At 50.9% G+C, this 25,143-nt stretch overlaps 2 protein-coding genes across 11 annotated transcripts in view; both read right to left on the reverse strand.

The window, feature by feature from the left end:
- Nucleotides 1-1,196: 1,196 nt before the first annotated feature.
- On the reverse strand, nt 1,197-22,054 carry DEF6 (DEF6 guanine nucleotide exchange factor). Of its 7 annotated transcripts, none has more exons than XM_077904316.1 (13): nt 21,465-22,054; nt 20,866-20,966; nt 20,342-20,505; nt 10,822-10,962; nt 10,044-10,241; nt 8,175-8,414; nt 7,934-8,080; nt 5,469-5,577; nt 5,022-5,320; nt 3,796-3,962; nt 3,475-3,673; nt 1,983-2,073; nt 1,197-1,779 (listed from the first exon to the last, which is right to left on the reverse strand). In XM_077904316.1, exons 3-13 carry the CDS (start codon nt 20,435-20,437, stop codon nt 1,556-1,558), a joined length of 1,911 nt encoding a protein of 636 aa, XP_077760442.1. In that variant the 5' UTR covers nt 20,438-20,505; nt 20,866-20,966; nt 21,465-22,054; the 3' UTR covers nt 1,197-1,555. The 7 variants fall into 7 exon arrangements, with proteins under 7 accessions (XP_077760442.1, XP_077760444.1, XP_077760445.1 ...); XM_077904318.1 differs by having other exon boundaries at nt 20,342-20,658; XM_077904319.1 differs by having other exon boundaries at nt 10,044-10,229; nt 20,866-22,054.
- A 148-nt stretch (nt 22,055-22,202) lies between these two features.
- ZNF76 (zinc finger protein 76) overlaps nt 22,203-25,143 on the reverse strand; it is a 34,947-nt gene continuing 32,006 nt past the window's right edge. For 3 of the 4 annotated variants that reach the window (XM_077904325.1, XM_077904324.1, XM_077904323.1), the window contains exons 12-14: nt 24,411-24,575; nt 23,606-23,719; nt 22,203-23,063 (exon numbers count right to left, since the gene is read on the reverse strand). In XM_077904325.1, the coding sequence (XP_077760451.1) occupies nt 22,959-23,063; nt 23,606-23,719; nt 24,411-24,575 (384 nt within the window). In that variant the 3' untranslated portion in view covers nt 22,203-22,958. Of the gene's footprint in view, nt 23,064-23,605; nt 23,720-24,397; nt 24,576-25,143 lie in introns of all 4 variants that reach the window. The other variant, XR_013383648.1, reaches the window with a different exon arrangement.

Here is a 25,143-nt window from a genome sequence, read left to right on the forward strand (position 1 = left end):
TTTTGATTTTAGCCCCTTCATCACTTTTAAGCTACATGACACCCATTCATTTTAGAATTTAACCATTCAACAAACAATTGTTGCATGCCTGCTAAGAACCAAGCACTGCGCTAGCTACTGGGGACATGAGTTGAAGAAGTTATGTCCGTGCCCTCAAGGAACTCATGCATGTAGTTATGGAGGCTGTTACATGAAGTAGGGTGGGAAGGACAGTGAGTGTATAGACCCAGAGGAAAGAAAAGGAGGGATCTATTAGCAAATCTATAAAGCAGAGGCATAGGAGGCTCCTGGGCTAGGTTGTCACAGACCCCAGGTGCCATACCTGGGACGGTGAACTTGACTGATTAGATATGGGACAAGATGGAGAAGGAGTCAAAGGTGAGCACACAGGAGGAGGTTATGAAGGCCTTAGTCGTGGTGGTAGCTGTAGCCATAAAGAAGGAGGGATAACTATGAGACTGTGGAGGATCTAACAGATTTCATGGTTGTGCATGAGAGGGTTGTGCATGAAGGGGTTGAGAAGGAAGGAGCATCCTAGATTCTCAGATCTCTGTCTTAGGTAACAAGGTCAGTGAGTTGAATAGTATGGGGAAAGAGAGAGTTTGGAAGGTTTTGGGCAAGCTAACCTCCCCGAGCCTCGGTTTTTTTCACATGAGAATAATATCCCCCTCTTGGGTTGCCACGAGAACTAAATAACCAGGGAAACTGTATAGAATAGATGCTCACTAAACACTTTTGGGTGATATAATAATAGTGCTGGCTCCTATGCCACACACTTAATCCTCACAACAACCCTATAAGGTAGGTACTATTATCATCCCTATTTTACCCATATGGGAGCTGAAGCACAATCAGGTGGCAAACTTGACCCAAGTCACCCAGTTAGTAAGTGGCCCAGTGTACTTTCCCAGCCCCTGCCCTCCACTTGACTCCTTCTGGGACCTATAACTGGACTTGAGGCAGGAAAGATAGATGGCAGACTCGATCAAGGATCCATTCCAGGGATGCCAGGATGGCTCAGAGGTTGAGTGTCTGCCTTTGACTCAGGGCGTGATCCTGGGTACTTGGGATTGAGCTCTGCGTCAGGCTCCCTGCTTGGTGGAAAGCTGGCTTCTCCCTCTCCCTCTGCCCCTGCTTGTGTGCTCTCTCTCTCATTCATTATCTCAAATAAACAAATAAAATTTTTTTAAAAAGCATTCTTTCCAAGAGCAGTTTTTATTTGGAAATGTGCCTCCACAACTTGGTGGTAGTGTGAGGACACATGCTATTGGCTTGCTTGTTTACTCTTTTCCAGCCCAGGGCGTAGGGTCCTTGGGGTTAAGGCACAGGATCAAGTTCTCAAGGATCTACACCCTAGACTGCCTCAGTGGTCAGGGGCCTGGAGTTGGTGCCAAAAATGAATGAGGCTCCGTTCTGGACTGTCATGGTTGGGGGACCTGGGCTCCTGGCACCAGGACCTCAGCTCCCTTTTCTGTAGGGGCTGGCATCACCCACAGGCCAGCTGTGGCCAGGATCTGGTGGGTAAGAGGTTGAGGGGGAAAGAAGATGGCAGAGGCTAATTTTCCGGTGCTGGGTCCAGTTTATCTTCCTGAGGGGCGGAAGCCGAGATAGGAGCCTCATCCCCACCATTGAGGGACTTCTGCTGCTCACTGCTGCTGGGTGAGGGCGTCCTGGTGCCCTGGGACCCCCAGCGGGTCAGGCGCTTTAGGGAGGAGTCACGGCGGGCAAGTAGATGTGGCTGGAAGCCTGTGAAGGAGCTGCTGATGGTGGGACGCTTATCTGGCAGAGAAAAGGCAAACATGAGTAAGGAGAAAGGTGCATGCACAGGGAAGAAGTGGAAGGGGCCTCCCTCACCCCACGGGGGAGAGGAGAATCTTGTGGCTTTCAATCCCACGTGGATTCTGTAGATCTAGAGGTATTCCTTTCTCCCTCCCTTCTCCCGTCCCACTCCAGAGAAAGCTCCAGGGTTGACCCCTTCTCACCTCCAGGCTCAATTGGGTGCATGAGCCGGTTCATCTGAACATTCCAGTGTTTCACGTTGGTGCTGGCCTGGCGCAACTTCTGCTGGGCAGCCTGTGGGGAGCAGGGCCAGTGGAGAGGGGTCAGAAACACCATCCTAGACAGGGTGTCTTGACCTTTTCAGGTTTGCAGGCCCCTTGGAATCTGACAAAGGCTATTGATCATCTCCCCAGAAAACTCAAACTCATGTATATTTATATATATACACATATATATATATACACATATACATATACATATATATATATATTTCCAATTTCCTATACACACACACACACGCAGCTTCCAATTTCAGTGGTCTTGTGGATCCCCAAAGGGTCAAAGATAATCATAATTATAGTTTCCATTCATTAAGCAGCTAAGATGTGCTAAGTACATTTATTATTTTTTATTTATTTATTTATTTATTTATTTATTTATTTATTTTTAAGATTTTATTTATTTATTCATGAGAGACACTGAGAGAGGCAGAGACATAGGCAGAGGGAGAAGCAGGCTCCCCACGGGGAGCCCAGTGCGGGACTTGATCCCAGGACCCTGGGATCACAACCTGAGCCAAAGGCAGATACCCAGCCATCAAGCCACCCAGATGCCCCAGTACATTTATTATTTCAGTTAACCTCCAGGGCAGAAGTTAACAACAAACAAGTGCAAAAGAAGTCAAGCAACTTGCCCGGAAACCTATGTTGTGCTATAAACCCCCACACCATAGCACCTCTCTGGGACCAAATGCAAAACCCCAGCCATTAGCAGTGGTTGTCATGTAAGGGAACCACAGTGGGACTTTCCCTTTCTATGTCACATGTTTGTGTCCCAATTTTTTACGTGACCGTGTCAGCCAACAGCGCGAAATAAAATAATCAATATTAACAGAACATTAAAGACTAGGGGCACCTGGGTGGTTGAGTTGGTTGAGCATCTGCCTTTGGCTCGCATCATGATCCTGGGGTCCTGGGATCCAGCCCCACATCGAGCTCCCTGCTCAGCGGGGAGTCTGCTTCTCCCTCTCCCTCTGCTGCTCCCCCTGCTTATGCTCTCTTTCAAATAAATAAAATCTTTTTTTAAAAAAAGAACATCAAAAATTAAACAACAACAAAACCCCCTCTTCTATGGAGATTACAGCCAAAGGGCCCGGAAAGCAAGCTAGGGATCTGGAAGAGCATTGAGGAAAAATTTTTGTCCAGATTCATAATAATGATAAATATAGCTGCTAATGTTTCTTCCGCACCTGTACCAAGTATCCCTATTAGCTCCTTCAGTCTTCAAACAATGCTATTACAGGCCTCTTTCTCAGAGGGGCTTGAAACTCAGAGAAGTCAGGCAATTTGCCTGAGGTCACACAGCCAGGAAGGGACAGAGTCACGGTTTGAGGGAAGGTTCCAGATCCCGCACGAAGGTGCTCACCGCCGGGCCTCCTTGCTACGCCCCCCACCCCCACTGCCCCTGGGGCCTCACCTCCACATCTTCGTCGGCCCTCTGCCGGTTCTGCCTTACTTCCTCCAGCTGCTGCTGCGCCTGCTGCAGGGAGCGGCTCTGCAGTGCCATCTCTTGCTGCAGCTCTTGCTTCTCCTGCTGCGCCCGCTCGATGTAGCGCTCCTGCTCCTCCTTCAGCTGCAGCAGCTGCTTCAGCTTCTCCTCCTCTTCCTCTAGCAGCCTGCCGGGTGCACACTGGGTTGTCTCCAGAGCCAAGATCCCTCACAGGTGCCCCGCAAGTGGGATGCTGGGGAGCCGGGGTGGGGGGTGGGGGGGGACCCGAGAGGGGGCCCTCAGTCCTACCTGGTCTGGGCTAGGCGCACTGCCTCCTCATCCCGCCGAGCTTTCACTTCCAGGTGCAGGGCCTCCTCGAGCCTCTGCTGCATCTCCTCCAGCTCTTGGATCCGCTGCCGCTGCCGGGCAGCCTCCTCCTCCTTGAGTTCCATCTCGGCCTGCATGGAGGCCCGAGCCTGTGCGGGGATGCGAAGACGCAGAGCCACGTCACTGGGGTCACTGGGGGCCCGGCGTGGGGGAGGGGAGTCCGCAGGTGTGCTGCCCTTTCACCACGGCTCTGGCTCCGCTAGGCTGGCCCACATGGCGATTTCCCAGTGAGGGTCTAAGGAATTCCTTCATGTCGGGGTTTCCTGATCCGATCCCTTTCTGGGAGCCTGACTAGGTCAGATAATGGTCAGTGAACAGATGCTACCTCGGGGGCAAGGGGCTCAAGACACGCCCTGCCTAGCACAAGCCTTAATAATTATTATTATGCGTTATAATATTAGGTATTATGACTATAATTAGGGCTGGTGCTAGGCAGAGTGACTATAATTATAATGATTGTTGTAACAACTATAGGTGTTTCCTCATTTGATCCTTACCATACCTCTATGAGCACAGTTATCATTAACATGTCACTGATAAGTAATGGAGGCACAGAGAGGCTAAATAGCTTGCCTGAGATCACAAGGCTCCTAAGAGGCAGAGCTGGGATCAAATCCAGATGTCTCTAACTCCAGTACTAGATCTCTTAAATTCTAAATCTGATTGCCTCTAATGCCTAGTTGGCCTCCACATTCGTCCCTCCTTACTCCCAACCTGAATTCCTCAAACTAATTTCACTATGAAACTTAGATCAAGTCTAGTCCAATCTAGTCTAGCATGGGTCCAAGCTCATTGCCAGCTAGGAGGGGTCTTTAGCAGCCCCACCCCCAGTCAAGGTCTCTGAACCAGGCCCCACTCAATACCTATAGCACTCAGCGCCGCCCCCCATCTTTCAACTCAAGCCATCCCTCGGCCGGGTTCCTGCGCTCCCACCCCTTCCTTAGTCCCGCCCTGGCACAGGCCTCCGCCCACACGCACGTTTCAGGCGCGCGGGTCCCAAGTCCCACACTCCAAGCCCCGCCCCACGCTCCTCCTTCCCCAGCCCAGGGCTCCGCCTCCGGTCCAGGCCCCGCCCCCGGCTCTCGGCTCCGCGGCCGGGTCTCTCGGCTGCCTTCCGAGCTCCGTCCCCGGCAGGTACCCCGCCCCACCTGCTCCGCCTCGCGCAACTGGCCCTCGAGCGCCTGCTGCAGCTCCCGGTGCTGGCTGCGGCGTCGCTCCTCCTCCTCCTGGAGCAGCCGCTCGGCCTGCCGCTGCGCCTCCTGGAGCAGCTCTAGCTCCTGCAGCTTCCGCTCCTTCTCCTCCTGCAGCTGCTGCAGCCGCAGCAGCTCTTCCTCCTTGGCCGCCCGCCGTCGCTCCCGCTGCTCCCGCTGCTCCCGGCGCTTCTGCTTCAGGTCCTTGTGCAACGACGTCTTGCCCTCGGCCTGCAGCCGGATCGCGGTCTGGATGGCTGCGGAGGGGGATCAGGAGGGGGTCAGGAGGGGGTCAGCAGCGGGCCAGCAGAGAGCAGCGCGGTCCTCGAGTCCCCCCTCCAGCCTCAGGCTGGGCAGTGTTATCACCCCCTTTTCACAGCCCCAGGCCACCCAGCGAGCACTCACCAGCCGTCCATTCTTGGCGCTGGCGCGTGTCTGAGGCGCTCATCTCGTATGTGCGGGAGGCAGTCTTCACGCAGAACATGCAGCGCTTCCCCTCTCGGTCGGGCAGCACCTGGGAGAGGGCAGGTGGCCCCAGACAGGCCGTCTTCACTGGGGTCGTGGCCACACCCGCCGCAGGGTGCTCCAGCTCCATCCCCCACCCCTCCGTCTTGGGGACCGTCCTCCCGGTCATCGCTCCCACTCCGCCAGGAGCCTGCATGGCTGGGCACGGACGTTAGTTATGAGCATACTAACAACTCTTGGAGCCTCTGCTCTTTGGAGGGAGGGCCAGGGTGTTTCCATCTTGGTGCCTCTCCAGGGGAATTAGCACCTAGTCCATTACTGAGTGTTTATGTAGATCATTCTTGAGCACTTCCAGTGACAGAGTCCTCATTATCCAAATCATTCTTTTCACATAGCCCTGCCTGTTGAGAAAGTTCTCCATTCATCTATTCCAGTTATTTTGGAGTGTCTACTGAGTGCGGCTCATTGTTCTAGGATGTGTGCCTGACAGACCAAATCTCTGCCTTTCCTAAACTTATATTGTAGTAGAAAATAACAGCTACCATGTATCGAGCTTCTTAAAAAAAAAAAAAAAAAAAGATTTTATTTTAAAGCAATCTCTGCATCCAATATGGAATTTGAACTCACACTCCCCACCCACATCAAGAGTCACATGCTCCACCAACTGAGCCAGTTAGGTGTCTCATGTATTGAGCTTCTTATGCTCTAGAGGCTAAACTACTGTTTTATATGCATCATTTTCTGGGCAATTCCCAAACAATCTTGCTAGACAAGCATTATTAGCTTCACTTTACAGAAAAAAGAAATTGAGGCTTTACTAAGTCTAGGAACATGCCCAATTCACACTAGGAATGCCTATTAGTGGTGGAGCTAGGCTTTCTGCCTAAGATCTATGCTCTGTCCTTAGTGTCCTCTATTTCCTTATGTGACAAAAATGGAGAGAGCCTAGGATGGGTATAATAATAATTTTTAAAATAATAATAATGTTTTAAAATGTAAAAAAACACATGTCCACAAGGATATGGAGAAAGTGGAACTCACACACCGCTGGTGAGAATGTAAAATGGTATGGCTGCTATGGAAAACAATTTGGCTATTCCTTAAAGAGTTAAACATAGAACTACCATATGATCTAGCAATTCTACTCCTTAGTATGTACCCAGAGAAATGAAAACATAGGCCTACCCAGAAACTTCTGCATAGATATCCAAACCAGCATTATTCACAATAGCAAAATGGTGGGAACAACCCATTGTCCACCAGTGAATGAGTGGATAAACAAAATGTAGTCTCTACACATGGAATATGATTCAGTCACAAAAAGGAATGAAGTTCTGACCCACGCCACAACATGGATGAACCTTGGAACATTATGCTAAGGAAAAGAAGCCAGTCACAAAGGGACAAAATACTACATGATTCTGTTACATTCTAGGTACCCAGAATAGGCAAATTTGTGGAGACATTAAGTAGAATACAGGTTACCAGGGGGTGAAGGGAAAGGAGGGGATGAATTCTTTCTTAACAGGTAGAATTTCTGTTTGGGATGATGAAAAAGTTTTGGAAATAGATAGTGGTGAGGGTTACACAACATTGTGAACGAACTTAATGCTATGATTTGTACACTTCAAATGGTTAAAATGGCAAATCTCATGTTACGTGTGTGTGTGTGTGTATTTTAGTACAATTTAAAGTAATTGTTTTAAGTCTCTAAAATAACAACAGAGAGCCAGGGGAGGGGAAGGACGGGAGGAGAGGGATGTGAAGAAAGACTAGGAAGGTATAGAATTGCCAAAGAGAATGGAATTTGGGTGAAGGAGAATAACTTTTCAAGAGGATTTTTATAAGTTTGACTGTGTGGGTGCCTGGTTGGTCCAGTTAGTTTTCTCAGTCCTGATTTTGGCTCAGGTCATGATCTTGGGGTGGTGGGATGGAGCCTGGAGGCAGTGGGCCCCCTGCTCAAGGATTCTCTCTCTCCCTCTGCCCCTCCACCATTCGTGCACTCTCTCAAATACATAAATATGTCTTTTTTTAAAGAAGGATTCTCTTTCCTTCTGCCCCCCACACCCCCCTCCCCCACGTGCTATCTTTCTCTCTAAACCCCAAAGCTTTGCTGTGTAGTGTAAGGCATAAGACATCTCCTCTGAAATCCTTAGCAAAAGCCACATTACTCAGCCATGACTTTAGTATTTGATTTGCAGTTTTTTTTTTTTTTTTTTTTTAAGTGCTGGCATGGATGAGAATGTCCTCGAGGCATCCAGGGTTACAGTCATAGAAGCAGACATTTGCCACTGGGGCTTTTTCCATTCACCCTCCTCCCACCCCTCTTGCCTTTATACCCCACCCCCCACCCCAGAGCCTCTGGGCCTGGAGTTGTGCTCCACCCCTTCGCCTGTCCCCCTCACCTCCACACAACATTGTGCATCCAGTGGGATAGTGCCCCTTTTCTCCTTGCACTCTTCACTCCCAAAATAGCAGAGGGAGCTGGGCTGCAGCTGGAACCAGCGTTCCGTCCAATTCCTTCTCAGGTGCCCTCGCTTCCATAGGTAGCCCTGCCAGCCAGGGCAAAGTCAGGTTTCACTCCCCCCACCCTGCCCCCATTCACCCTGCCTCAGGGTCCTCCCCGAGTTCCCAGCTTGGCCTGACCTGCTTCAGGACATCTTGGATGAGCTCCTGGTAGACTTCGTGGATGGCCATGCTGAGCGTGTCCCGCCCCACACCTCGAAGACAGCGCCCTGAGTTGAAGAGCTCCAGGAACTGCCAGACGCTGAGCCCTCCGGTGGTGGTCTGGGCTGCCTGGGCTTCCTGGGCCAGCAGCTCCTCCAGTTCGCCCAAGCCCACCTCCAAGCTCATGCTGCTAAGCACCTTCTTCAGCAGATATTCCACCTGGAGGAAGGGGAAGGCCTGGTGACTGCAGCAGGCAGCGTTGCCTCTGACAATCCAGGGTTAGGGGTGGGGGCGCTCTGGCTCCCAGGGCCTGTGCAGAGACGTCCAGGGACAGGGGGTAGGGGAGCAAGAAGACTAAATGTCGGGTGGAAACCAGGGTAGATTTGGGGAGGGGGGGTTGTGGAGCCCCAGCCCCAATTCAGGCATTCCTCTCCCCTCCCCAGCTTCCAGGCCCACGTCCTTCTCCTTGAGCTTTAAGTTAAGCATGGGGTGAAGGTTGAGGGCTGGAGGCCAGGCAGAGGCAACCACTCCTAAAAGATGTCAGAGGAGGTGTGAGGACCCTCTCATCCAATACCCTTACTTTGCCGATGACAAAACTGAGGCCCAGAGGGGGAAGTGACTTGTTCTAAATCATACAGCAAGTTCTGGCAGCCAGAACTCGATTTCTATCTCCTGAATCCCATCGGAGTCCTTATTCCAAGCCCAAGCCCCAACCCTGAGGATCCTTCCTTCATGGGAGGGCAAAGGGACTGGGGGTGGGGGTAAGCAGGGTAGGGACAGGAAACCTGCTACAGAGGAACAGGAAGTGGTGGTTGGGGTACATCCTGCTGCAGTTTGTTCATACATGCTGATCACAGCAGCAAGCCGCCTTCTGGCCTCTGAGGGCCCCCCTTACCCTGACAAGCAGGGGTCTGACAAGGGTGCCTAGCCAGGTGCCTGTGTAGATGGACACATGTCCCTTTCCTGCCGCAGCAGCTTCTTGGGAAACTCTCTTTAGGACTTTCATTCTGAAGGTTACCGGGTCTCAGCTGGGAGTGGGGTGGCGTGTACCATTTCAGGGATTAGGTATTTCCCTCTCCCTTCCCAGAAACAGAAGGAGACAAATCTGAGTGCACTTAGATATACCAGGACTTCTTATAACACAGACAAGCCGTCCCCTCCGTACCCTAAGACCTAGATTCACCCTGGCATCTGCACAGCCACCAAAAGGGCTAAAAGGTCAGGAGAAGGCTGAGAGAAGTGGTATGGAGTGGGGGCACCTGCCCTGGCTTCTTCACCCATGAGTTGAGGAGGTAGAGGCACCAATTCCAGGCTTCCACACTCAGGATGCCCTCTCTGGAGCCTGGAGCTGGGTCTCCCCTGCCCTTGGGGAGAGGAGAGGGATGGGAAGAGAGGGAAAGGAAAATCTAGAACCAGGGCCAGATTTGGTTGCCCCCTGGAGTAATGGGCCAGACATCCCAGGCAAGTCTCCCTTCTCCTCATATAGTAACCTTCTCAGATTGCCACAATGCCTAAAATCCTGCCATTCAATCTTAAATGTTTTCATTTGTAAATGCCCAGTAAGGTATCAGGCATTTCTACCTCTGTAAATAAAACTCTGAGGTCATTTTCGTCTTTTGAGGGCTAACAGAGGCCTGAAGGAAGCACAGTTTTGGTCCTTGGTACACAGTGACTCTGACATGGGCAATTCTTGGCATCTGGAGGCAGCTGGGTGCAGAGAGGCACCGGCATGGGGAGACCAAGAAGAAAGGGGATGTGGGAAAGGTACAAGGGTGATTTGGCCTCCTTCACAGTTTAGCTGAAGCCTGGCCCCAGTGATTCTGTCCCCAGTGCTGCCATCACCCTCACCTCGTCAGGAACCATGATCAGAGGGTACTTGTCCTCAGACAGGAAGTTGAAGAGGCACCAGAGGCGGAAGGCATCCTCATTGGAGAGCATGCTGTTCCCATTGCTGTCCACCCGGTAGTTCTTCTTGGCCGTCAGGGTCCAACACAGCTCATCAAAGTGCTCCTTAACGAAGGCCCCTTCCTCCACCTGCCACCAGGCCTGCAAGTCAGCCAAAACGGCCACCCATCCCTGCTCTGCCACCAAACTAGGCTCTTGCTGCTTTCTTGGGGTCACCTATTTCCCTGCACCCCACCTGTTCTAACTTGAGGAAACCCTGAGCTGCTTATCAGATAACTAGATGATTCCAACCACCCCCCCACCACCATACCCACTCAAGACCCCTACCAATACAGAAACTGGTCCCTCAGCCCAGGGGAGAAAGATCGGGAGCCCAATGGGGGATGGATGACATGGAAGAGGCTGAGAAGAGAGTGGACAGCTGGGAGGAGCACGGACATAGCACCAGGGGAAGCTGGGAGCCCTATGTAAAGGTCCCAGCTGGAGATGGGAGGTGAGGCTGGCAGGAATGAGGTGGAAGGGTGGAGGTAGGAGAGAGGTGACGGGGGTGGAAGGGGGAGCGAAGAGGGGCAAGGCGGGGCAAGAGGCTGGAATCTGAAGGATGGAAGTGGGAGGGAGGGGATGGAAGGTGGGGACAGAAGGGGGGGGTTATAGGTGGGAGGAGTTGGGCTGGCAATGTACTGGGGAGTGGGGAGAGGTGCCCCCTCCTGCCAGGCCCCACCTTGTCCAGGATGTATTTGTTGAGGTAGGGCATGTATCCCTGGCTGGACACGGGGCCATCGTCGTCATCTCGGAAGTGCTCCTCCAGGGCCACAGGGTCGTGTGGAATGTGCAGGACCGTGTACAGGTTGTGGGACAGCACCTGAGACAGAGTGGCACTTTGCCTTCCTGTGCCCCAGCCAAAACTGGGCCAGAGGACCGCTGCCACCACTTGGCTCAGCCCCAATCCTATCCTGGCTAAGGCCTTGGCACACAATGCTCACCTCTATCATAACCCAAACTTATGCAATTATATACAAGGGAATATGACTCAACCAAAAAAAAAAAAAAAGAAGGAAATCTTGTATTTGCGACAACATGGGTGGACCTTGAGGGCATTAGGCAAAATGAAGTAAATCAGAAAAAATATATATACAATATGATCTCACATATTTATGTGTGGAATCTAAAAAACAAGTTAACCTCCCCTCCCCCCAAGCTCATAGATACAGAAAACAGACTGGCATTTGCCAGGGGCAGGGAATAGCGGGGACAGTGGAATAGGTGAAGGAGGTCAAAAGGTACAACTTCCAGTGATAAAGTAAGTCATGAGGATGTCAAGTCCAAATGGAGACTATAGTTAATAATACTGTCTGGCAAAGCTGAAAGTTGCTAAGAGCAGATCTTAAAAATTCTCATCACAAGAAAGAAGCTTTGTAACTGTGCATGGTGATGGATGTTAAGTAGACATTGTGATGATCATTTCCCAATATATACAAATATCGCATCATTATGTTGTACACCTGAAACTAATATAACGTTATATGACGATTATACCTCAATAAAAAACCGAATAACCTAAAATGTACTCCCTTACTATGCACCAAGCACGGAGCCAAGCACGTTACATATAGTTCACCTAACCCCCGGAACAATTGTTAGTATCCCCATTTTACAGGTGAGGTAAGAAAGCTAGGATTCAAACCCAAGCAGCCATATTCGGAGCCACTGTATTAGGTAGGGATGTCCTCTTTCTGCAGACAAGGACACTGAGGCTCAGGACATTCAGTAACTTGCCCAAGGATCCAAGGTGAGCAGGAGTCTGGGATTTAAATCCAGTCCCACAGATTCCAAAGCCCAGGTGCTTCCTAGGACGTTGGGCTGACAACAGGGAGGTGGCTGTCACCCTGCGGCAGCCAAGTTTCTTATCATTTCCATCGAAGCCTCAGTGTTTAGGCTGCAGTGTGCCAGCTCCAAGGAAAGCGCTCAGGTGTATCTGCTCTAGAAAAGGCAAGTGCAGTTCTAGTCACTGCCCTTCAGAGATGGAAAGCTGGAGACGGCTCAAAGAAGGGTCATGAAAAATGGTCTGTGACACATGGAGGAAAAGACCTAGAAGGGGTGGTGGCCGTGTGTGTGGCCGGTGCATGTGTGTGTGATGGTGCGGAGGGGAAACCTGAGTTGGCTATCAAACCCACGACATAAGAACAAAGGGGTTGAAATTTGAACAAAATCAGGAAAAAAAATCAAATTGCCTTGGGGTTAATTCTGCCGTAGCACTTAAAACAGAGTGAAGGATGAAAATACAGCTGAGTGGCTCAATCGGTTGGATGGCCACCTCTTGATTTTGGCTCAGGTCCTTCATCGGGTTCTGCAGTGAGTGGGCAGTCTGCTTAGGGTTCTCTCCTTCCTCCTCTGTCCCCCACCCTCCTGCTCATACACTCTATCTAAAAAATAAAAATAAAAATAAATTTTGGAAAAATGGTAAAATAGTCATTATTGCACACCTACTATGTGGCAGCCACCGTATGAGGTTCTATACCCCATGTCTAACCTCCTCTCCAACTGTGATACGCACACACATTATCCCTGTTTTTCAGATGAAGATGCTGAGGCTTGGGGAAGTTAAAGAGTAAATAGCTGAGCTGAGGTTGGAACCGGGTGTGCCTGGCTCTGAAGGTGACCTCACTATTACAGTGCTGACCCCAAGTCCAGGTAGATTGTGAACTCTGGAGACAACGTCTCTGTTCATCTCTATGTCCCACACCCCCTACATCCTCTTCTGCACATGAAGGGCAGTCGATGAATGCTGCTTCCACCACCAGTAGTTATGCTTAGAATCAGTTCCTGATGCAGGAGCTGGCCACATCCCAGAGGTGGCGCGTGCACCAAGTCTTCACTTCTTTATTCTCTTGTGAGATGAGGTGGACCAAAGGATTGAGACTTCCTCCAGTATTCTCCCGGGCCTCAGGCTTGACTGGGCAAAGTGGGAAGTTGGAAGGCCTAGCAAGAGGGTGCTTCTCTTTTCCCTCATTCCTCTCCAGGCAGCCATCCCTGACCCACACACCCACCACCCTCTTTCCCATGCTCTTCATCTCCCATGCATGTTTGGTTTTGCTTCTCCTGTTCTAGAGTACATCTTAAGTTTCTTCCTGAGGAACTCTGTTGTCTCCACCCATATTTGGTAATGGAGCCTTGCTTTTCCTTTGAGAAGCACCTCTCCCTTATTCTCAATATCTGTGGTATCGACTATTTGCAACCCTAGCCCACCTGCCTGCAGGGGTGGGCACATCAGAGTCATGGTGATTGATGATTGGCTCAAGGAAGGGCATATGATCAATCTTGGACCAATGAGAATCAGCCCTACGATTTTTGCTTCCTCTAGTGGAAAGAGGTATACTCTTCCCCTGGAATTGCTAAGCTGGTGCTCGCTTGGCAGCCCTAAAACTGGAACAGCTAAGCTATTAGAAGGGAGTTGAACACCTTCACCTGTCCCATGGAGAGGCTGTGAAGATGGAGTGAGAGGACATGTGAAGAGAGCCAGTTGGATCTGTATGGAGCAAATGTTAGATCCCTTCCTGTACAGAAAGTGCAATTTTTTACTTAACGAATTGACATAGATCACAAGACTGATAACACCAGGTATTGAAGAGGTTGTGAAGTGAGGACACAAATGCCCTACTGTTGAGGTGTGAATTGGTAATCTTTCTGGAGGGCAAGAATGTATCAAACTTAAAATTGGGCAGGATCCCAGCATTTTTATTGTTTTTATTTATTTTTTAAAGATTTATTCATTTACTTCAGAGAGAGAGAGAGAGAGAGAGAGAGAGAGTGTGTGTGTGTGTGTGTGTGTGTGTGTGTGTATGAGCTGGGGGAGGGGCAGAAGGAGAGGGAGAAGGGAAATGAACTCCCTGCTGCCCCAGGAGGGCTTGATCTTCCAACCCAGAGATCATGACCTGAGCCAAACCAAGAGTTGGTCGCCCAACCAACTGCACCAGGCACGCACTGATCATCTAACTTTTAGATGCTCAAGGGAACAGAGCAACATGTACGAGAATGTTCACTGAAGCATTCTTTACAATATGAGGAACAGGGATAGCTTGGGTATCCTTCAATAGGGGACAGGTACACCGTGTCATGGACCTACGTGTTGGTAGGAAAGATTTTACATCTGCCACTGGTGTGCTTACAGGCAAGTGATTTAACTTCTCTAAGACCTTGGTCTCCTCTGTGAGAATGATAAGAAGGTCTACTCCAGGGATCCCTGGGTGGCGCAGCGGTTTGGCGCCTGCCTTTGGCCCAGGGCGCGATCCTGGAGACCCGGGATCGAATCCCACATTAGGCTCCCGGTGCATGGAGCCTGCTTCTCCCTCTGCCTGTGTCTCTGCCTCTCTCTCTCTCTCTGTGACTATCATAAATAAATAAAAATTAAAAAAAAAAAGGAGGTCTACTCCAAAGGGTTTTTTTTTTTGAATAAAGAGCTTAGCATAGCACCTGGTACATAGTTCATTGTTTAATAAAAGCTGTGTGCTATTTTTATTATTATGTTTTTATGAACAGACATGGAAAGATATGCATCCTATACCGGCTGGTGAAAAAAGCAAGCTATAGAATGAAATGTTTGTAAAATAAATGTGTGCAAAGATTAGGTTGAACCATGGCAAATTTTAATAGCTGTTTTAATAGGGCTGAAACAATACAATGTCAGCAATTTCACATGGTTCAACCTAGTAAGTTTATTTGTACATAGGAAAAATCTAGAAGACTCAGCAAACTGTTAATAGCTATCACTCCACCATCCTTCCCCAGGGAGGGGAGGAACTTTCATCATCTTTAGTATTACATTTGTCTTTGAATTTTTTAACCAGTAACATGTTTTACTTATAGAATAAATTTCATCTTCCTTAAAATTATATTCTTCTACACTGTTTTTTTCTTAACTAGGAGCATATATTGTTTTTATGACAAAAATTTAAAACTATAGAGATAAAAAGCAGAGTGCCATTAACCACTGTTATTTATGTACTCTGTTATTAAGTTGCTCTATAATAGCATTCTTTTGCTCTTCCCTTTTTGTGTGAGCATTTCTGGGTGTTCTACATTCTTTGAGCAAGGACTCTAAGCTCAGGCCTGATTCCAGACTCAGTACGATGTCCTGCACACGTTCAATGTTTTTGACTGACTCCTCAAGTCTAACTTAAATGCTCCAGTGGTTTCCCATCGTTCTCTGAGTAAAATCGCAATTTCCCCTAGAGAGGCCTTGGGCTCCATAGGACCCAACCTGCTGCACCTTCTCTGGGTTCATCCCTCTGGCTCACTTCTCTGCGGCTACTCTGGCCCTCTTGACATTCTTCAGACAGGCCAGGCACATACTTGCCTCAGGGCCTTTGCACTTGCTATTCCTTTATCCTAGAACATTCTTCTCCCAGGTCTAGGCATGGCACATACCCTCTTCTCCTTCTACTCTTTATTTAGATGTCACCTTCTCAAGGAGGGCTTCTCTGGACCATTCTATTTAAATCTATAACCCCATTCCCTCAATACCCCCCCACAACTCTCTATCCCTATTTCTGCTTTATTTACTTCTATGTCATGAATCATCTTCCATTACATGATACATTTTTACTTATTTTGTTTTTCATCTGTATTCTCTGACTAGAATGTCAGCACCACAAGGGGGGTGGTGATCTTTGTCCATTTTATTAACTACTGTATTCACTGCTGTATCACCAGGTCTGGCACCTAACAGACGCGCAATAAATATCTGTTGAATGAACCTAAACGCTTTGCGGGAAGAAGTAGGAGAAATACAAAAGCCAGACAGAGGTGGATTGAATCTCTCTGAGCAAATGAACCTCACTGGGCCTCAGTTTTCATAGCTCTAAAAACAGGGTTCGAAGAGATGACATACAAAATCCCTCCCACCCCGGGAATAGAACGGACTACGCAGCTGCATTGTCATTTGAGCTGTTCCTTGCCTCGGTTCCTCCATCTGCACTGTCCTCTAAGACCTGCTGTCCTCACTTGTACCTTTGGCTGGTGGAATCTGAGGGGCCCAGGACAGAGGCTCCAATCCCTGTGAGCCATCAGGTGTCAGGACAAGAAGGAACTGAAGGCTCCAGATGCTCGGGGCTCAGGGCCTCTCCCCAGAGAGCTTAGCAGACCTCAGACTGCCAGGTTTCCTGTGCCTGGGTGCGGGTTGGGGCTAGAGGTGGGGAGAGGGTGTGACCTAAGGAGGGTCAGGCTGGAAAGGAAATGGCAGGGGTGGAGACCAGAGTGCGCAGGAGCTCACAGGCTGATTTCTATCAATCCTCAGACCCAGAGGCAGGGACTCTCATAATCCTCCTTTGACAGATGAGGAAATCAAGGTGCAGAGAGGTGAAGTGTCTTGCTGGAAGTCTGCCTCTAAAGCCCTACTCTTGATCTCTCTGTTAGCTCTGGCTGAGCCTCAGAATCACCTGGGGAGCTGGTGAAACTGAAGTGAGCAGAGGCCCGCCCTGTCTCACTGACTCAGAGTTTCCAGGGGTGGGATCCAGGTGTCTGCAGCTTTCACAAGCCGCCATTCGCGCTCCCTCAGAGAGGACTCTCACAGTCTCACCGCCCAACCAAGCAGCCCCTGACCTCTGAGGTGGCAGCCATTGACCTTTGAGAGGCTTCATTTATGCACTATGTCCTCTGAAGGCATGTGGGGAAGTGGTTCTCCTCTAGGGGCTTGTGAGTTCCCTAAAAACTCAAGTGTGGTCATGGGGGCCAGTACCCATGGTCCTGTGGTTTCTAGCCATCACTGGATAAATACAAGGGATTTGGGAATCCATCAACAGCACCAAGTAATGGCTGCAGAGAAAATGAATAATCTCTTTTTTAGATGGCATATAGTTTTTTTTGGTTTTTGTTTTTGTTTTAATATATCTAGGTGCCAGGTGATTCTTTTAAAATAAACAGATCCAGGGCACCTGGAAGGCTCAGTCTGGTAAGCTTCTGCTTTTGGCTTGGGCCATGATTTCAAGGTCCTGGGACTGAGCCCCACATCCCTGCATCGGGCTCCTTGCTCAGTGGGGAGCCTGGTTCTTCCTCTCCCTCTGTAGATCCTCCTGCTTGTGCTCTCTCTGTCAGATAAATAAATACAATCTTAAAAAAATATATACAGATCCTTGTAAGAGTTACTGAATGTATTTTTCTTTATTTATTTATTTTTATTTATTTATGATAGTCTCACAGAGAGAGAGAGAGGCAGAGACACAGGCAGAGGGAGAAGCAGGCTCCATGCAACGGGAGCCTGATGTGGGATTCGATCCCGGGTCTCCAGGATCACACCCTGGGCCAAAGGCAGGCGCCAAACCGCTGCGCCACCCAGGGATCCCTGAATGTATTTTTCTCAACCAGCAGGTACTAAAGCATAACTACTATCACCAGGGAGGAGCACTGGGAGTTTTAGAAGGTGGGGATTTCTGGATGAGCTCTGTGTGCCTATTGACAGCAAGAAAGGGCTAGAAGGGGTTGAGGGTGAGCACTAAAGAAAAGACAGGCTCAGGAAAGGGAAAGGGGAGGCTGTATCAAGGGTCAGTTTCATCTGCTAGATGTACTTCAGTAAAATTTTTTTTTTGGTAGCCAAGCTGGATAGCCTGGTGATCCCCAGTTCAACCCCCTGTCTTTACAGACAAGAAACCGCAAGTTCAGAGTCGCAAGGCCACATGCCCAAGCTCATCCAGCTGAGGAGCAGGCCTATGTGGCTCTGAGTCAAGTACTCTGCACATCACTAAATCAGCCTGCCACTCCCTGCCATCCTAGCCTGAGACCAGCAGCAGGTAGGGGTCAGAACAAAGCTAAAGATCCCAGCCTGCAGATTCCTGGACTGGAGTTGCTCTTAACTTTCCCTTCACCAAAGGGAAGCTTGTTATTCCCCTCCACAGGTAAAGCCTGAAGCTCAGGAGTCTAGAAGACCTGAAAAAGCCCAGGAGGGAGGGTGCCAGTTTGCCCTCCTGCCCACCCCAGCTCCTGCCAGTCAAGGGGAAGGGGCAGGCCTCCTGTCTCCTAAGAGCCTCCTGAGCCAGAGACATACTGCTCCATCCACATCCCCAATCCCAGACCCCTCACCCCAATTCTCAGCTAATCCCCCCCGCTAGGCCTAGAACCAAGGCTTCTCCTCTAGGGAAATGGACGTGGCCATTAAGAGACCCATCATTCCTAAGGCTCTCCTCCTTGCAGCCTTCTGGTGGAACTGCTACTCACTCCCAAAGTTCTTTAGAGAAGGGGGTTCTGGGGATCCTGGGAAAACTCAGAGTCCTCAACACCTGGGGAATTTTGTGCTCAATCTAAATCCATCCTGGGCAGAAGTGCCATTCCTATTGGTCTAATTGTACTTTTCTCAACTCACCGGGACAAAGGCCATTGTACTTTCTACAAAAATTCAATAGAGGAAAAGCCATCTGCTCTCTCCCTCAAGACTTCTCTTTTCCAGAGAAAACAATCCTGACTCCTTGGGCCACTTCTCAGAGGCCTCACTGTCCTTCCTCCTCCCTCCTTCCTCCTTCTTCATCATGGCTTTGCCCACCACAGCCAGTGGCAGCCTTTCTACCAACACATCAGGGAAGTGGTGACTGTCACAGACAGACATAGCTCGCTGGACTGGTACAGGTCTCCTGCCTGGTCCCAGTCAAGGACCTAAGGCCAGGGACAGTGTTAGTGAAGACAGACTAACCCCAAGGTCAAGGTCTTCCCCCTTTTCCCCCAAGCCTTTGCAGGGGTGGGGTTGGCCCCTGCTGGTATCTCTCTCATCTACTTCTTCCTCTGACTTCTGACCACTTCTCTATTGCTCCTTTGCCTTTCCGGCATCCCTGCCCCCAACACTATCACTACTTCCTCCTATTCCAGTATCCCCCAGTATGGTCTTAGGGAAGAATCACCTTCCCTAGCCTTCTCTTGTATGACATGGGCCTTCCCATGGTAGGGCACGGGTTTCTGCAGGGCTGGATTTTGGATGATCTGCTGTTCTATCCTGAAGCCCCCACTAGATGACATGATCTACAATAAAAGGATTTAAGTAGAATGTTAAGGAATCCTCCCCGATGATCAAAGGTAGGAGTGGACTGTCTTTCCTGGGAGAGTCAAGAATAATTTTTGTTTGGATGCTCATAAGCCTGGTTATGGAACAGATTATGGGATAGGGCCAGTTTGGGATATTCAAGCTTACTCTGTCCAAGTTCAGCAAAGTAGGGGTTGGAGTGGGGGTGGGGCATAACATCTCTCCTGCCTCATTCATCTCTCCCACGTTTGCAGGCACCTCCTACCTCGGTCATTAAAAATGGAGGTTTCCTGGAGGCTGCACTCGTCCTTTGGGGGTGTCCAGTGGAGACACCAGAAATCTAGGGCTTAGCTTCGCACCAGGCACAGAGCCACTCAGTAAACACGTGAACTGAATGAATGATCCCCTAAGGCAGGTCGCAGATTGCTGAGGCTTACCCTGCTCCTGTCCCCCAGTGTTCCCTGGTTCCAAGAGCCAGGGATGGAGGAAGGAAGGAGAGAAACTTGCTGTGCTGGTCTCCCAGGAATTGTCTAGGACCTAGTACTAAACTTCAGGGCAATCACTGATGGGGCTCTTCCTGGGCTCGGATCCTACCTCCTTCCCACCTGAGGTCCCACGGCCAAAGGGAACAACAGTTTCCCAACCTAGTGTGGGAGAGGAGGGAAGGGTGAGCTGAGTAGCAGCAGAACAGGGTCTCTCCATTGCCCCTTCCCAGCATGGCTGCATCTGGGAGATGGGGTTCGGAGTAGCTGATTTCTGCCAAAGGTGACCCAGTCAGCCTGGTCTGGAACTCGGAGAGGCTCTTGAAGCCTCTCTCAGCTCGGGGAGGCAGTGACTGACAAGAACTAGCTGTCTCTCTTCAAAGCCAGGAGGAAGCAGCAGGAAGGACTAGGGTGCGTGCCCAAGCCTCACTCTGCGGAGAAGTGTGCTCATCACACCCAGTAGAGGATGTAGCCTGGCCTGTTGGCCTTCAAAACCGAATAATGCCGCCTCCACCCTCCAGGGAGTTGGGGGGCAGGTCTCTGGGCAAAGGCTCCGCACATGCCTCCCTGGGGTCCCAGAACATGGGCAGCAGCATCCAGCAGGCTGCACTGTCCCGACCACCCGGTCCCATCTCCCGTCCCCAGGCCTGGGCCTTGGGATGGCTGAGTGCCATCAGCACAGCGTTGTTGCCTGGCTCCTGGGCGGCAGGGGCTGGAGGGGCATGTGTGCCGGCCTCTCCTGGGCTCCGGGGGCCCCTCACCTTGAGCTGGGACTTGGAGACCTTGCCGCTCTTCTCCACGTCCAGGGCAGTGAACGCGTACCAGATGGACTTCAGGAGCTCCTTGCGCAGGGCCATGGCTGAGGTACCCGCCCGGCCCGGGGGCGGCTCTGACACCGAGATCCGGTTTCAGGAAATGCAAACGGCTGCAGAGACCGCAGAGGGGCCATGGCGCGGAGCAAGAGCTCCACCTGCCTGCTTGCGCGTGCTTCCCAGCTGCCAGGAACCGGCCTGTTGCTCCTGCTCTTGCAGTGCTCGTGGGTGGCCCCTCTCTCTGTATGGGACCTGGGAACCAAACCCTGGAGAGCCAGGGCCCTGGTTCTGTTCAGTGTGAGGCTTTTAGAAGCCTCCTCAGCCCCAGAATTTTCTGGGGGCTTCCTGGATTCCCAGAAGCAGCTTGCTGGAGAAGAGGGGCGGGGAAGCAAGCCCACCCTGCCTTTTGAACTTGGGTGAGTTGCTAACCTCCTTAAGCAGTGCCCTCATGGTAAAGCAGGAAAAATACCCACCTCTCACAGCTGTGAGGTCTGGGGATGGATGTGAAGCAGCGCAGGCACCGGACAAAGCATTTCTTTTAGGGCCATCTAACATCACTGTGGTGGTGGGGCTCCTCCCAAGTGGAAGAAAACAAAGGCAATGACACAAAGTTGGCAGAGAACCTGGGCCAGGGCAGCTCTCCAGGTCAGGCGGACTTGGCACGTGCTTGGTTGCCTCCCTATCCTCTGGGCTTTGGCTCTGAAAGGGCTCAGCTCACAGTGCTGCCCACTCTGGGGTCACTGGCCCTGAAGATTAGAGCCTGTTTCTGAAGCATGGGTGTGTGTGTGTGTGTGTGTGTGTGTGTGTGTGTATGTGAGAACCTTGTGGTGGGGCCTAGTTCCAGGGCCACTGACAGCAGGAGGCTTGGCACTCAGGGCCCTCCATGTCAGGGCTTCCTTTTCTGTAGCTCCATTGCCACTGAGATCACTCCAGCCCGGAACAGTGGGCAGGGATGAAGCTTAGGTACCTGAGACACTCCTTCCCCTGGGGGCATGCTCTGGCCCCCCTCTGCTTCCAAAGAGCTGCTGGCCCAAGTAAATGGAAGCTTGCTAGGCATCTCAGGAAGGGGTACCTGGGCTGGGGGAAGCTCCATTTCCAGGTGGCAGGAAGGGACTAGGATACATCCATCACTGTGAAGAGAGGAAAAGAGGCCCCTCCAACCCCTGCAGTGCTCCCATGTCAGAGGTAAACCCAGAGTTCTTCCCTTCAGGTCCCTTCCCGTGTCCCTCCCTTCCCACCAGGGCTGGGCTGGTCCTCCCACACACTTTCCACTACGGTCCCATCGTGGCTTTGGGATTCCACAGCATGGTCCCAGACACCTAGGTGGGCATCCCCAGAGCTGGGACTTCGGTCTCGGAGCAGCAGAATCAATCAGAGACCCTTGCTAACCTTGGCAAAGGCACCTACCTCCACTCCACCATGGGGCTTTGCCCACTTGGAGTAGGTGACCGTGTGGCTGGGCATGGAAGGGCTCTATATCACACCAGTAAGGTGGGAAAAAAACAGAATTCCTCCAGTCCAACCATCCTGATGCCTGAGATCCAAGCAGAGCCTGACAGCAGTGGTCACACTGGTCCCGTCTGGCCACCCTGGAGTCCACCTGCTCAGGTGTGGGCAGGAAGCCACTGGCTGCTACTCAGGGCTTTTCTTATACCTGGGCTTCTTCCCTCCGTGTCCCTGGTAGGCTAGTTCCATCAGTCTGGCACTGAGACTCAGAGGAGTTGTGTCAGGGATACAGACAGGGCTAAGAGCCTGATTTGACCATCTTGGCATCAGGGCCCAAAGAAGAAAGGAGGGAGGGACCCAGGTGGAAACTTGGAACTTTTATTAAATACTCATTCACCCATTTGCCACCACCAACCAGAGCAGGAAAAAAAAATTATCAAAATGGAATTAAAAAAACAACAACAAATTAAACCCAATCCCCAGTATGTACAAGGCCATTCCCTGCCTCTCTGCCACAGAGAGGATAGGGGGCAGCTGGGGGTGGGTGGGGCTGGGCACCTTTTCTCCAGCCGCAGGCCCCTGAGTGATTCTGACTACGGTGGCAGGAAGCTCTGTTGCCAAGTGGTCAGGTTATCTTGGCAGGCTTCCAGGGAGGTGGTTATTGCTGGGAGGAGCAGGGCTGGGCCTGCTTGGCTCCTACTGGGCTGAAGAGCGGTGGGCCCCTTCCCCTGGTGGGCAGGGACCAGTTAGAACAGAGGACAAGTCCCCAGAGCAATCTCCATCGCCACCTGAGAAAGGGAGTGGATTGAGAGAAGGGTGTTCTCTGGAGGGAGAAGAGTGGGTACCCCGCTGACTCTGAGGACACTCCAGTGCAGCCTGGTGATCAGCTTGTCCTCTTTTGTTCCTGAGGATGACACACTCCCCTGACTCCAGCCGTGCAGCCCTCCTCTTGAGCAGGGCCCCTGTCCCTTCCAGTTAGACTGTTTTCCTGCTGCCGTCTTGCCTGGAGACCTCTATGGCCACCTTCCAAGTGTCAGCCACAGTCCGGGCCCCTGGAGGCAGGGATGCCTTTGTGGCACGGCATCTCGTCTGAAACGGTGTGGACTCAGCCCCCTGAAACTCAGCAGCCATTCCCTGACTCTGTAGCCTCCAGGGTCACAGCCCCTTGCTGCATGGCAGCAGTGGCCACGCTGATGGCCTCCTCTAAGGTCTGCTGCTCCTCCAGCTGCAGAGAAGAGGGTGAGAAGGAAGGAGAGTGAGACACTCCCCACCAGATTTCAGTGCTAGTAAGTAAGTAGCCTACTTTTCTGAATCCTTCCATTGGCCCAGTGCCACATACTGAGCACTTAGTGTGCCCCCCTCCCCAAGTTAACAGCAAGCTTGGCGATAGAGTCCTGGTAGGCAAGGTGTGCTCAGGGAGCCAAAGAATGGGCCAGGATCAGTGAGAGGGGCTTGTTCACAGAAAGGGATGACTGGCTAGAGGAGGGGCCCACTTATTTTTCTAATGAAGAAATGGAGACACAAAGAGACAAAGGGTTTAGACCACCAGGTATGCTGCCATCGAAATTAGTCTGAAGGCCGGAAGGGGCTTCAGTGCTCTGCTTCAGTCAAGAAAAAGCCTGAGACAGCTGTGTGGATGTAGGCAGAAAGGGATTTGTCTTCTGAAATGAGCTTTTCCAAGCCAAATGCCCTTCTCTTCAAGATCTCTGTCTCATTCCTCTCCTCTGCTTATTCCTTCCTTTTTCAGGCTCTGGGACCTCTACCCACCTGCACCGCAATGTGCGTTCCATTGGCTGTGGCCAACAGTGCCACTTGTTGGTGATGAAGAGATGCTACACTTGAGTCGTCGGCCACCACAGCCCCAGAGGTAATGATTGTAACCTGAAATATAGAAGAAAATGAGATTTTCCGACCCACCTATGTTACCCTCCCTGCCCTCAATCCACATAAAAATCCCTTCAAAGCAGGCCGCCTGGGTGGCTCAGCGGTTGAGCGCCTGCCTTTGGCTCAGGGCATGATCCCAGGATCTGGCATCCAGTCCCACATCGGGGTCCCTGCATGGAGCCTGCTTCTCTGTGTCTCTCATGAATAAATGAATAAAATCTTAAAAAAAAAAATCCCTTCAAAGCAAGGTGGCTGGGATGAATAAAACCATTATAGGTCAGATTAATTAGCATGGGGCTCAGAGCTTTGTGAGGTGGTATTTTTCTCTGAGAGCCAACTTAATTTAGGGATTTTGATTCATAGGAGGTCAAAGCTGTCAAAGGCCCAAAGATAACCTCCTTTGAAAATGGACTGAAGTCCGTGGAAAAATGACTTGCCTATGGAAGCAAAGTAAATTAGAGGTAGATCAAGATTTTAGAAACTGCCTCTTGACCTCCCCAGTGAAATACTTTTCAAGACGAGAATTGCTGATGGCCCAGAGGAGCCATGGGGAAGAAAGACCCTTTTTTTGTGGGGGGAATCTTGGTCCTCGTAAGGTGGCCTGACGAGGTCAGTCTGCTTTAATGCCCACCCCACAAAAAGGAAGGATGAGAGAACAAGAAACCCCAAGCAAACCGCCTGGTCATACGGGCTGCGTCTGGGTGCCATCAGCGCTGACCATGGTGACTGTATGTGTGCCAGATGTGGCAAGGTCATCGTCCTCACTGGGTATGGTGAGGGTGGTGCTGCTGTGCTGGGTCACCATGCTGATAGCACTCCCCAGGGCCTGCAGGTCTTCCGGGGACAGACTGACCTGCAAATAGAAAGGAAGATGAGCAGGGAGTATGGTTGGACGGTTGTCTGAAAGCCCCTGGGTGGATGTATCTGGTCTTCCAGACAACGTTAGCTTCTTGATAATCTAGAAGATTAGCTTCATATCACAGAGGTAGAGGGGGACAGGGACAAGCTAGTAAAACAAGTCCTAAATTGCCAAAAGGAGACACTAGAAGAATTCTGTTGACCGCTTCTCTTTAGCACCACTTTGCATCGGGGCTCTGTTCCACGCAGTTCAGGGTTTCAAGACAATTTCTTCCTCATGTCAACTCCATGAGACAGAGGTGCACTTGACAGTGAGGGTGCTGACAAAGGTCCTACTATACTGCTGACTAGAAAGCCCAGGCCTCCAGAACCCACAAAATGCTCTGGGCCCCACAGCAACATGCCTTTCTTGAGAAGGACACCGAAGTGTGTCTCACTCAGATAACCAGGACCTGTCAGCCTCCACGTAAAAAGGGAAGCTGTTAACTGTGCTCTAGAAGTTCCAGAGGCTGAGGTGGAAGCATGAGGAGGAGGGGCTGGCTTACAAGACTCGGTACCCTCAG

Source organism: Canis aureus, chromosome 7 (assembly GCF_053574225.1).
Source record: "Canis aureus isolate CA01 chromosome 7, VMU_Caureus_v.1.0, whole genome shotgun sequence".
NCBI classification, from domain to species: Eukaryota; Metazoa; Chordata; class Mammalia; order Carnivora; family Canidae; genus Canis; species Canis aureus.

Coding starts and splice junctions, on each gene's coding strand:
- DEF6 (XM_077904316.1), bottom strand. CDS start 20,437: ATGGCCCTGCGCAAGGAGCTCCTGAAGTCCATCTGGTACGCGTTCACT. Junction 5,321..5,468: donor GCGCCAAGAATGGACGGCTG/GTGAGTGCTCGC, acceptor CCCCCTCCGCAG/CCATCCAGACCGCGATCCGG. Junction 3,963..5,021: donor AGTTGCGCGAGGCGGAGCAG/GTGGGGCGGGGT, acceptor ATCCCCGCACAG/GCTCGGGCCTCCATGCAGGC.